Here is a 12,901-nt window from a genome sequence, read left to right as displayed (position 1 = left end):
AAATCAAAAGTCTAGAGTTTCCAGTTTTGGTTACTGGAAAAATATCAGTCCCAATAACATAAATAAATATGTAAGGAAAGGTACTTTGGAGAGAAATTAGGTGAAATGCCTAACAGTGTCCGGCTCCATAGGCACTCCATAAATTCAGAGCTGGTTTCCTGTGTGATAACTTGTTTGTTTTTCAAAAGAACTTACTAAAGAGCTGTCTAAAGTACCAAATCCTCTGTAATTTTGAAGTAATTAATTTTGTTCAGGAGTTTATGTATATAGTCTCAGTATTTAAAGCAAGATAGATCTTAAGGCATGCAACCTCAGTATTTAAAAACAAGATATCATTGATCTTTATGCAATGTTAGCGTTCCATCATTAGTTCAACAAATAATTGAGTGCCTTCTGTGTTTCAGATACTGTTCTAGATGCTGGGGATACAGCATTATCCCTAAGGAGATAATGTTTAACCAGCTGTATTTGGCCTTTTTAGCCATGATGAATGGTCTTTGAGAATGTTCAATAAATAATGTCTAATTTAAATTGATGTATTCGTAGCTCTCACTCATTACATATGCATACTTTGGAATTGTAGTTTTAAATATTTTTATGTATTGTCTCTGTTAATAATTTGAAATTTTAATTTTTCTTTTGGCAGAATATTTATGTTCCATAAGTGTTTTTCAAACATATTTTAAAATATATCCTCTAGGTATATAGAAGAGAAGTAGAAGAAAATGGGATTGTTCTGGATCCTTTGAAAGCTACCCATGCAGTTAAAGGTGTTACAGGACACGAGGTCTGCAATTACTTCTGGAATGTTGATGTTCGCAATGATTGGGAAAGTAAGCTGCCATTATTATATTTTGATAGTTTTTAATTTTAAATTGAAGACCAAATCTAACCTGGTTTTCTTCGTCTGAGCTGTAGTTTACAAAGTCATAAAAACTCCAGATAGTTATAAAAACTATCTGGAGAATCATACAGGGGACTGATAGTACCTGAGCTTTTCATTGTACAAAATGCTTCTCAGTGAATTACAGCATTTAATCCACTACAGTCCTGTGTGATAGGTAGGTAATAAAGTAAAATTCAGATAGCCTAAGTGACACGTTAAAGACCACAGAACTAGTTAGTGGAAAAGCCAAGGCTAAAATAAAAGGTTTCTATTTTATCATCTTCTTTTTTTTCTATACTGCTTTGTTTACGTCATAAATTGTAGATTAAGGGGGGCTGTGGGGGGAGTGGTGTCGGTGGAGGGGGTGTGTTCTCCTCAGGCTTACAAACATAGTCACCTGAACCTTGGTGAACAGCTTATTCAGCTTCAATAAATTAAGGATGATAGGGAGGGAAGGGGTCACGGTGTTAGGGAATAATTTGTGCCCTAGTAATGAAGCCATGATTAGAACTGCGTTCTTGCAGTGGGAGCTGGATACTGGGCCAAAGAAAATGAGGTTTCCTGGTGATTAGATCTCATTGCCACCATCTATAACCCCTAATACTAAATAAATATAAACTCCCTTCCATGTGGATGTAGCCTCAGTAGAACAAGATCCTGTTCATTTTACTATAATGTCCATTCGTAATGTAAGTGAATTAGTCACATACTAGGAAACGGTAATACATTTTTTTGACTACTAACATTTTCTCTTCATTGCAGCAACTATAGAAAACTTTCATGTGGTGGAAACATTAGCTGATAATGCAATCATCATTTATCAAACGCACAAGGTAAATATCTTTTAATCCCAAAAGGATTCCAGCGTAGTTTGAACAGAGACATATAAAATACTCTCTAAAGTAAAATTTGGCAGGAAATTAAGTTGCACAAAAAGATTCAAAGACTTTATTAATCACGAATTTCATGTATTCGAAAAGTAAATCAGATTATTTAAACGTTTCTGCTTTAAAGCAGAAATGGGTGCAAATACAAACCTGAAAAATATCCAAAACATGTTTGAAGAAGATATATAGTAAGTCTGGAGAAGAAAGTACTCAAATCTATTTAAATGTTTTTCTAGTATCTAGTCTCTAGAGGAAATAAATGAGTAACCACAAATATGAATCGGTTTCCTGCAACAGTAATAGAAAATGGAAAGTATGTTATTAGTCTGTGTTAAGACTCAAAAGTGAACATGATCTAAATGGATTATCTGACATCAGGGAAAAATTTCTGAGCATCAGCTATTGAGAGGTTGTTGGTCATGCCCCAGAACACAAAGAAACGTTGTCATTTAAATTGGTTTCCTTTCACTTCATTTCTTCCTCTGTTAATCTAAATATTTAAATTAGAGAATATTTCTCTTAACTTATTCTGCTCTATTTCCATTCTTAACATTGCCAAATATTATGTTGAATAAACAATAATAAATTAAAATTTTGGAGAGATCCACCAAAAGCAGTTTTGTACGTTATATAAGAAACATGATTCAGTAAGTACTTCATTTTTCTTTTTAAAATAATTTTTAATTGAGTTGAATATTTGATAATATTTTCAGTTTTGTTATGTATTTCTTGAGTTAGTCTTGTTATCTGAGGCATGTAATGTTTAATGACTCTGACTTAGGCTTCATTTACATGACAGCTACTCAAGAAAGGCATAACAAGATTCTGTTTTAACTTACTGATTTAGGGGGTTTAAAGTAGAGTCTGAAATTTATTAGACTTTAAAATATTAGTCACTCTGTAATTTGCAGTGAAAATAAATGACCAGTCATTTAGAATCGGAGAAGGCAATGGCACCCCACTCCAGTACTCTTGCCTGGGAAATCCCATGGACGGAGGAGCCTGGTAGCCTGCAGTCCACGGGGTTGCTAAGAGTCGGACACGACTGAGCGACTTCACTTTCACTTTTCACTTTCATGCGTTGGAGAAGGAAATGGCAACCCACTCCAGTGTTCTTGCCTGGAGAATCCCAGGGACGGGGGAGCCTGGTGGGCTGCCGTCTATGGGGTCACACAGAGTCGGACACGACTGAAGTGACTTAGCAGCATTTAGAATCAGAAGGCTCTTATTTTCTAAAGATAATTGATCCTGGAAAATGGGCTGCAGAAATTATTTTACTTGTTAAGTAGTAGATGGAGGGGAGGAATCAGATCAGATCAGTCGCTCAGTCGTGTCTGACTCTTTGCGACCCCACGAATCGCAGCACTCCAGGCCTCCCTGTCCATCACCAACTCCCGGAGTTCACCCAGACTCACGTCCATCGAGTCAGTGATGCCATCCAGCCATCTCATCCTCTGTCGTCCCCTTCTCCTCCTGCCCTCAATCCCTCCCAGCATCAGAGTCTTTTCCAATGAATCAACTCTTCGCATGAGGTGGCCAAAGTACTGGAGTTTCAGCTTTAGCATCATTCCTTCCAAAGAAATCCCAGGACTGATCTCCTTCAGAATGGACTGTTTGGATCTCCTTGCAGTCCAAGGATCTCTCAAGAGTCTTCTACAACACCAGAGTTCAAAAGCATCAATTCTTCGGCGCTCAGCCTTCTTCACAGTCCAACTCTCACATCCATACATGACCACTGGAAAAACCATAGCCTTGACTAGACGAACCTTTGTTGGCAAAGTAATGTCTCTGCTTTTGAATATGCTATCTTGGTTGGTCATAACTTTCCTTCCAAGGAGTAAGCGTCTTTTAATTTCATGGCTGCAGTCACCATCTGCAGTGACTTTGGAGCCCCCCAAAATAAAGTCTGACACTGTTTCCACTGTTTCCCCATCTATTTCGCGTGAAGTGATGGGACCGGATGCCATGATCTTCGTTTTCTGAATGTTGAGCTTTAAGCCAACTTTTTCACTCTCCCCTTTCACTTTCATCAAGAGGCTTTTGAGTTCCTCTTCACTTTCTGCCATAAAGGTGGTGTCATCTGTATATCTGAGGTTATTGATATTTCTCCCAGCAATATATAGGTCATATTAGGATTATTTCTGGAAAACTAACTACAATTGTAACTTAAAGTGTGTTATATATAAAATACATTACTTTAATAATCTTTAGTTTTAGTTTTCCAGAAATAAAAAATATTGTACACTTAAAAATTAAAGCATTTTATGTTACGTATATGTTACCAAATTTAAAGAGAACTATAAATAGCAGAATGTTATTCTTTTGGTGTATTCTGCAAAGTCGTTAACTCAGTTTTCATAATCAAATCCTTTGGTGTGGGTGCTTTCCATTTAAAATCTGACAGATATTACCTTCTACTAAAACATTTTACTAGTCTTACATTTGTTTCTTTGTTAGTTCCATATTAAATGTAAATAAAAAGTAGTTCAAAGTTTTAGGACTTCCCTTGACAGTCCAGTGGTTAAAACTCCGCTCTTCCACTGAAGGGGGTGCAGGTTCGATCCCTCGTTGATGAACTAAGATGCTGCATGCTGTGTGAAAGGGAAAGGTGCTCAGTCGTGGCCGACTCTCTGCGACCCCATGGACTATACAGTCCATGGGATTCTCCAGGCCAGAATGCTGTAGTAGGTAGCCTTTCCCTTCTTCAGGGGGTCTTCCCAACCCAGGGATCCAACCCAGGCCAACTGAGCTATCAGGGAAGCCCAAGAAAACTAGAGTGGGTGGTGCAGCCAAAAAGAAAACGAAAAACGGAGTTCAGACTTTCAAAATATTTGTACTTCTTCCACAGAGAGTGTGGCCAGCTTCTCAGCGGGATGTCTTATATCTGTCTGCCATTCGAAAGATACCAGCTTTGAATGAAAATGACCCGGAGACTTGGATCGTTTGTAATTTTTCTGTAGATCACAGCAGTGCTCCTGTAAGTACAGTGTATAAACATGTTATAATTGTACACTATGAAGTTAAATACACAACACAGCACAGGGCAAAAGTGATCAGCACACACCACACATAAAGATTTGATAATGCTTCTTAAATTTTTATTAAAGTTGACTTCTTGGAAGAGTACAGCTAGTAGTGTTACCTGAGAGCAACAGTCATGCCATGAACATCCCAGCAGGACTGTTTTCCTTTCCTCTTGAGGGTCGATGATGCAGCTGGATGGGTCACTAGGTAGGCTACTTCTCATAGTTACCTCAAGCCATGATCAACTGCAGGCAAAGCCTCTGTGGTTTCTATCTCATTTTAGCTACTTTTACTACTTAGGAGGAGGGGAAACCTTCCTGATGTCAAATCAGCTTGGCATCTATTCTTTTTTTTTTTCAAGAGACAGTTTAATGTCTGCACACAGTTTCCTGTGTAATACAGCATCACACCATGCAGGGCATTTACTCTTATTGTGTACATTCAGAAATGTTTGAAACACTTCTTAAGGCTGTAAAACAGAACATAGAAAAATGAACAGGAGTATATTCAGTACTTACGAAAAGTGATATGATAAAGAATATAGAGTACTACTTTCCTTTCCAATACTTCAAAAGATGTATTAATATATATACTTTTTTTCTTTAACAAGTAACATCACAAATGATCACATCTTCACATGCTTGGAGTATTATTTATATTCAATGCAAGACTATTACCATCTTTCATACACACATTTTTTTTCTAGCTTTGTGACAATGCAACCTTTAATCCATTCAAGTAAATTCAACCCCACACCCCACAGTTGCTGTCCCCCAGCATTCAGACATTGGTATGTGTCCTTTATTGGTGTATATAAGATTTTGTTGGAGATGATGAGTTATAGTTTTGGTGAACTTAATGTAGAATTAGACCAGAAGAGGTTACAAAATACTGGATATCTACTACACTGGTGGTGGTATTTTTTCTTTTGGCAGCTAAATAATCGATGTGTCCGTGCCAAAATAAACGTTGCTATGATTTGTCAGACCTTGGTGAGCCCCCCAGAGGGAAACCAGGAGATTAGCAGGGACAACATTCTATGCAAGATTACATACGTGGCCAATGGTATGTATTTTGTTTTTGGTGTTTGGTCATATGGATGTTTTTATTATGATCTACATGATAACTGACAGTTTGGACAAATACCATTTACCAATGTCATTTTAGTTTTTATCCATTAGATTTAGTAATTTTTAATTTGGAGAGATATATATCAAAATTATTGGGACTCTTTCAAAATATACATGTCTGAATAATTACTGTATCAGAATTTCTGAAGCTGGGGCTGGAAAGGTAAATTTGTAAACTTCATCTTTAGATCACTATTACATGTACAGTTGTAAGAACCATTGTATTAGATACATGTCTTATAGAATATTTGTGTAATTAGGAATATAAGCAACAGTGAGAAAAGAAATAAACACTTCTTTTTTACCCAAATTTTCAAAGACCATTTAGTGACTTAGAAAAATGTTTATAACTTAAAGTTAAGTGGGGTGAGAAAAAGCATATAAAATACCATTTCAGTAAATTTTAAAAGAAGAAAATATGTACATATGAAAAGTTGAAATGCTAATACTGACTTGTTGCTTGATTGTTGGATTACTGGAAATTATTTTTTTCTTCTTTTTTACTTTATAATTTTGGGTTTTTGTAAAATATAGTTGATGTAAAATATTATGCTAGTTTGAGGTGAATAGTTCTTTTTCTTATTGTCAGACTTTTTAGTTTTCTAAATCTTTGTTCCCTTGTCCTTTAGTAGCTGCTAGTCGCAAAAAGTCGGGCATGACTGAAGCAACTTAGCAGCAGCAGTGATATATTTATTTCACACTGGCCTAGGGCTGGACAACCCTGTTCATCACTTTTAATGGTTCCTCATTCCCCCCATTTCCTACCTGCAGTAAACTAGAGTCCCTCTAATCAAATGTTCAAACCTTCTTTATACAGAACCATCGTTGCTGGTATGTTTACAGAGACAGTTATGCCTGAGCAAGTTACTATTTGATTATAATAGAGTTTAATGAATAAATCTGCCTTTAGTAAGCTGAAGTGCTTCTGTACTAATATTTGCATATAGTTCAGGAAACCAAGAACATTTTAGAACAGTAATAAATGCTTTCTAGTTTGTTATCTGTTCTCATCTGGTGGTTGGTACAGTACTAAGGACTGAGTGGTCAAGACTTTTTAAGAGGCGCTGTTTTATTGTGAGGAATAGTTTTTAAGGCAGAAGAACAAAGTGAGTGCTTTACACATGTGGGGAATTACCTTAACAGTTTGCATTTTCCTCTGTCTCACAGTAAACCCTGGAGGATGGGCCCCAGCCTCAGTGTTACGGGCAGTGGCAAAGCGAGAATATCCAAAGTTTCTAAAGCGTTTTACTTCTTACGTACAAGAAAAAACTGCAGGAAAACCTATTTTGTTCTAGTATTAACAGGTACTGGAAAATGTATTTTATCCTTTTTTTAAACTTTATTTGATTAACATGGCTCTTGCAGACATAATGAGTAAGTACAATTTCCCTTATTTTTCCCTTCCCAGAAAATAGTTTTAGGTTTTTGTATATTCTTCCAGGCTTATATGTATGTACTGACATATATCTTTGATTTTTTTCCCCAAAGTATTGTCTTGCAGCTTGCTTTTTCTATTTAATGTATCTTGACTATTAGTACATAGAAAGATATATAAAACTATATCATTCTTTTAACATCTGTTGTATAAATGTTGTAAAATTTATTAAGCACTGGCCCATGTTAATGTCTGGCTGGTTCCATATTTTTATTGTCAAATGATGCTGCACTGAATATCTTTGTGCTAGGCACTGAAATCTTTTTTTCTTTTAATAAGTGGTATGTTAACATGGTTCAGAAGTCAAAAGTTTGAAAAGATGCACAGTAAAATTTATCCCCTGTCTCCTAATCACCCAGTTTTGCACCACTGCCGCATACCCCACATACCAAAGTGTATAGCTGCTACTGGTATTTTTTTGTGTTTTTCCAGAAGTGTTTTATTTTCACTTAAATAAGCCAATACAAGTATATTCCTGCCGTACATACACCTTTACTGTTACTGGTAAAAGGCTGCATACTGTAAGTGGATTCTGCATCTTGCTTTTCTTACGCTTTATCTTGAAGGTCTTTCCACATTGGTGCAGAGCTGCTTTATTCTTTTTTTATGGCTGTGTAGAATCCCATTGTATGGATGCACATAAATTTATCTAACCAGTTCTCCACTTGCAGATGTTAAAGTTGCTTCTAGCTTTTGCTGGAGCAAACAGTATTGCAGTCATATCCATGTGTCATTTAGTTTGTGAATAAATTACTAGCCGTGGCACTGCTGGCACTTCAGAGGTCTTGTGCATTTGTAATTCAGGTAGTGCCCTCTGTAGAGGTTGTATTAATTTACCATCTCACCAGCACTAACATGTCGGGAGTACTATTTCTCTGACACTCACACAATGTAGGAAATAAACCTTTCTGATTTTTTCCAACTCGATAGGTGAGAAATATTCTCCCAGTGCAATTTAAATTATAGTCCTCTTGGGAGTTCCCTGCTGGCCTAGTGGTTAGGATTCTAGGCTCTCACCGCCCTGGCCCAGGTTCAGCCCCTGGTCCGGGAACTGAGCTTCCACAAGCCACGTGGCAAGGCCAAAAAAAAATTATAGTCCTCTTGTTACACATGAGTTCTAGCATCTTTTCATCCAGTTGAGAACTACTTCTATAATTACGTCTGATTTCTGATTCTGTTTATATTGTGTTACTTCTGTTTTAAAATAGGCTTAATTTACTTTCAGACACCAACACAGGGATTATTGTATTGAAGTCCCAGATATGTAGCTTTTCCCAGGAAAATAGGTTACATGAAAATGTTAAACAGGTACGGGTCTTCTCTGAATGGTTAGTGTTTGGGACAAAGTCTGACCTTTGAAGGACTCTCTTAAAGCATAAGTGTACTATCTAAAGGCACTATTTTTAGAATATCTTATACAGTGTATGTGTGTGTGTAAAGACAGAACTGGACTCTTTGAGTCCAGATTGAGCTTCTTTCTGACAGAAAATCAGATTTTCATTTACCTACATTAAATCTTCATTTACCTAAAGTAACAGTTTGTTTCATAATAATTTTGGGAGATGTATGTGTGAACTGGATCCTAGCATTGAAACCTTAGGAAAGCTACCATTATTACTTTGATGATGGAGAAATAGTAACTTTCAATAGTGTCCATAAAGAGTTAGTGAGGCCCAAAGATATATAAAACTTAGAACTCTTAAACTCATTTGACAAGGTATCTCTTAAGATAAGGCAGGCCTCTTTCCCATAGCCTAAGTAAATTCTTGATACTGTCTAGCACAGTTTATATTGAACACTAAGACAAAGGAAGTTCCAGTCTATGAGGTGCAGATCCAGAGACCTCTGCTTGATTCCCTTTTCGCTTCCTGTAGCACATTGTCTGTCTTCATTTTTTCTAGCCTTCACAAGATTTCTTATGCCTTCTTTTCTCATGATACGTTTCAAATATGTAAAGTTAATAATTTTATATTCCTTAAGGTGAAAAATCTGTAAAATGTAAAACTTCAGTAGAGATTCTGTGCATGCCATGGATTCAGAAGGAAGGAGAAGTCTGTTCTGGTAGTCCCACAGGTGTTAGTGGTCATAATAGTACTGAATGTTTTACTTGTTATTTTCTTTCCTACAGTGACTGAAGCAAGGCTGTGTGACATTCCATGTTGGAGGAAAAAAATTAAAAAACAAAATTGAATGCTCTAAGCTGGAACATAGGATCTATAGCCTTGTATGTGGCCCAACACCTTGGCCTTGTGTTCAAAAATGAAGAAATACCGCAATAGCAAAGCTGAACATCTTAACACTAGCTGTCTTCTGCTAGATCTCCTTGCTCAGCATATAACTATAAATACATGTAAAATTACATGTATATGGCTATATTTTTATTTGCTTGCTCCTAAAAGAGAAAAAAAAATCAACTTTGAATCACAACTAGGAATTGATGCTTTAATTTTTGGAAACTTTTTCAGAATTTTTAATTTTCTGTGGTTCGGCCTGAGACCCTCAGTTGTTATCAGGCTCCGTGCGCAGAAGAGAAGCACACAAGTTGGACGCACGTGGGCACGCGCTTTCTGTGCGCCAGGTGCCTGGATGGGGTTCTGTTTTTAGGACCACAGTCAAGTCTGTGTCTGGAATTTTTTGACTTTTTTGCTTTGTATAATCATAGAATTTGTTGCTGCTGATTTCTATAATAATTCATGTTGTTATGTACAGTGTCTCTTAATAACTGAGGGCTGTCAATAACGTGTGATTTCGCCTTTTCTATAGTCTTACTCCCATGAAGAACCTTGGTTCTGATGGAGAAAGAGTGAAAAGCTTTATTTTTTCTCCAGATACCTTTATATTTCTATTGTATTTTTAGTTGTGTACTGTGTGCTACAGATTTTTTTCAGTTTATTACAAACACAATTTGGTAATTCCTGAATTGGTTCTGTCTGCCTCCAAACAGAAACACCTGTACAACCTTACTAGGTATAAACTACTTTCTGGTAAAACGGTCAGAATAAAATGATGTCATGTTTTCCTGACACACGTGAGAGGGCATACGGTATTGTTCCAGCAAATCTCACTGTTTGGCATTTGATCCAGTATTTCTAGTATTCAGTAACGTATGTTTTTTCATTCTAATTTGGGTTGGTTTAAAAGCTATGTTACAAGATAGGCATAGAAAATGTGGGTGTCACTCCTGTTTGCCTCTTGATCAGAAACTTTAGCAGGGCAGAAAAGAAGTCCGAGTGATTCGAACTGAAATTCTTTCTTTGGTTGCTGTAAGAAGTTAAATGTAAAATACCTTTTTTAGTTTTAGGCCTCCCTCTTTGAAAACCTTGACACATGGAGTTGAGGCAGGGAATGGAACTCACTGAAGTGGAAATGACTGCCCACTTCAGAACCTTCATTTTGTTTATACACAAGTGTGCTTACACAAATCAGAGGCATTTTGTAGATGCTTTGCTGACTTGTTCATCTCTATAGAAACACAGAAACCAGACCCATTTTGTAAAGCAGAAAGTCATGTCATGTGGAACATGTCCTGTATATATTTCATACATGGTAATGGAGTCTTAATGATAAATGCAAGGTGATAACTTAATGATGGGATTAGTCTGATCACTTAATATACACAATCCTGGAAGTTAATTACTTGCATCAAATATAGTGGTATTTATTATTCTGTACAGAGAGAAAAATACATATAAAGCATATGCTCACATTACATGCACGCAGATTTCATGCTCCATAAATCTTTTCTATTTTTTAATTTACCTTTCTCTAAATGATGTGCATGGAATATGCCTTATTACAGAAAAATGCCGTTCATAATTTGACTATGTGGAGAAGTGCCTATATGGTGGTAATGCTAGTTAAGGCAAATAAAACAAATTATCTTATCAGTTTACTACATCACCGGTAACATTTTTTATCATGATGTTTAAGAAAGAAAAATTTATACCTCAAATGTGTATTTTATTTTACAATCAGTTCTGCAGTTGGGATGGGAGGGTTGGGGAGGGAAGGGTTATTCACCATAGCCACTGATGGGAATCTTCTAAAATATTCTATATGCCCACTATAAATGTTTCTCTGTTTGCCATTTCTGATAACTATCATGACTAAATTGGATAGCTTTATTTTACAAAGGTATGGACAGTTTACAGAGCAGTGTCTAAATCTTCACTAGTTGCATTTGCACTAAATGTTAATGATATACTTTTGCAATTTATTCTGTAAATAAAATGATTAAACTAAAAATATTTGTATTAAAGAAAAGAAAAAGATACATTTTATCCTCAGATAATTGCACTGGAACTTCACTAGGGTTAATCCTGCCCAACCAGATTTAGAAAATGAGTTAGGGAATACGAAGGATGTTTAAAAGAAATCAAAATTTGGAGCTGTACTAGCCCTTTAGACAACATTCAGACCCTCTAGAATTATTTCCGTATGGCTAATTCCAACATGCTGAATATACATGATATTTTCTTTTCTACAGTTATTTCCTACTTCTCTTCCCCAAGCCAAAAAAAAAAAGAAAAGATTTAACTCTTTCCTACTCAGTTGCTCTTTTGTGCTGTGATAGAAGCATGAACAGGACTGGCGATGAGGGGTTTTGTCCCTGAGTCCCCACTGTACAGTTCAGGAGAGCACGCTGTTCCACTTGCAATTCAGGAGTCCTGATTTTGAGGTGGAGGGTATGTCACAGCAGCTCTTGATTTGGGTTCGCCACAGGGGGAGCCAGACCAAGGAGGGCGGTGACTGGGAGGGATGTCAGAATACAAAAGAAGGAAAAGGAGGAATGAGGTTCCCATTTCTTCAGTTTCATCAACTAATTTGTACTCCTCTACAACATCAGTGTCCATTGCTATTGAGAAAATTTTAGTTGGGCTGAGCTGGTTCTCTTGTGAAATTGTGCTTGTTATCTTTAAACTTATTAGTTGTTGTCCAGTTAAACACTTTTCACCAGTATTCATCCAGAAGTTGTACAGACTGTATTTCGATTATTGTCATTGTTCATCTACAAACTCAAAACATAATCATTTTACGTACCTTGGGAGTGTGTAGAGTGTAACTATTCTAAATAGCTTTATGATCCTGATGATGTTTTTAAAAAAATAATAAAGTTGGATCTTCCATGTTACAATCACAAAATTAAAACCAGTATTTAAAAGTGGAAAAGTATTAAAATATTATGACAAATGTGCTTGCTTGGTTGTTTTTTTTAACCCCCAGGTACGGACCTACATAATTCTACATAATTCTCTGTTAGTTAAGAGCTTGAAATACTCCAGTTTAATGGTCTTCAAACTATAGGTTGTAACCCCAGTTGGGCATCAAGGAAACTGCTGAGTTGTTACCTAAAAAAAAAATTTAACAGCATGGAATAGACCCAAATACATAGGAGGTTAAGGTAAATATTTTTTGAATCTTTTCACATATATATGTGTATGTGTGTATATGTATGTACTGTATATACACACATATACATGTGTGTATGTATATATGGTCACTCAGTCATGTCCAACTCTTTGCGACCCCATGGACTTCA

The 12,901-nt window shown here is 36.3% G+C and overlaps 1 protein-coding gene across 4 annotated transcripts in view; it reads left to right on the top strand.

Moving 5' to 3' along the window:
* Positions 1–12,556, top strand: part of COL4A3BP (collagen type IV alpha 3 binding protein) — a 131,506-nt gene extending 118,950 nt beyond the window's left edge. For all 4 annotated transcript variants that reach the window (XM_027552902.1, XM_027552901.1, XM_027552899.1 and 1 more), the window contains 6 exons: positions 701–833; positions 1,649–1,719; positions 4,622–4,750; positions 5,733–5,862; positions 7,095–7,231; positions 9,491–12,556. In XM_027552902.1, coding sequence (XP_027408703.1) covers positions 701–833; positions 1,649–1,719; positions 4,622–4,750; positions 5,733–5,862; positions 7,095–7,222 — 591 coding nt within the window. In that variant the 3' untranslated portion in view covers positions 7,223–7,231; positions 9,491–12,556. The remainder of the gene's footprint in view (positions 1–700; positions 834–1,648; positions 1,720–4,621; positions 4,751–5,732; positions 5,863–7,094; positions 7,232–9,490) is intronic.
* The last annotated feature ends 345 nt before the right edge of the window (positions 12,557–12,901 follow it).

Source organism: Bos indicus x Bos taurus, chromosome 10, assembly GCF_003369695.1.
Source record: "Bos indicus x Bos taurus breed Angus x Brahman F1 hybrid chromosome 10, Bos_hybrid_MaternalHap_v2.0, whole genome shotgun sequence".
NCBI lineage: Eukaryota > Metazoa > Chordata > Mammalia > Artiodactyla > Bovidae > Bos > Bos indicus x Bos taurus.
The sequence above is the reverse complement of the archived record's forward strand: the minus strand, read 5'-3'. Positions and strand labels throughout refer to the sequence as shown.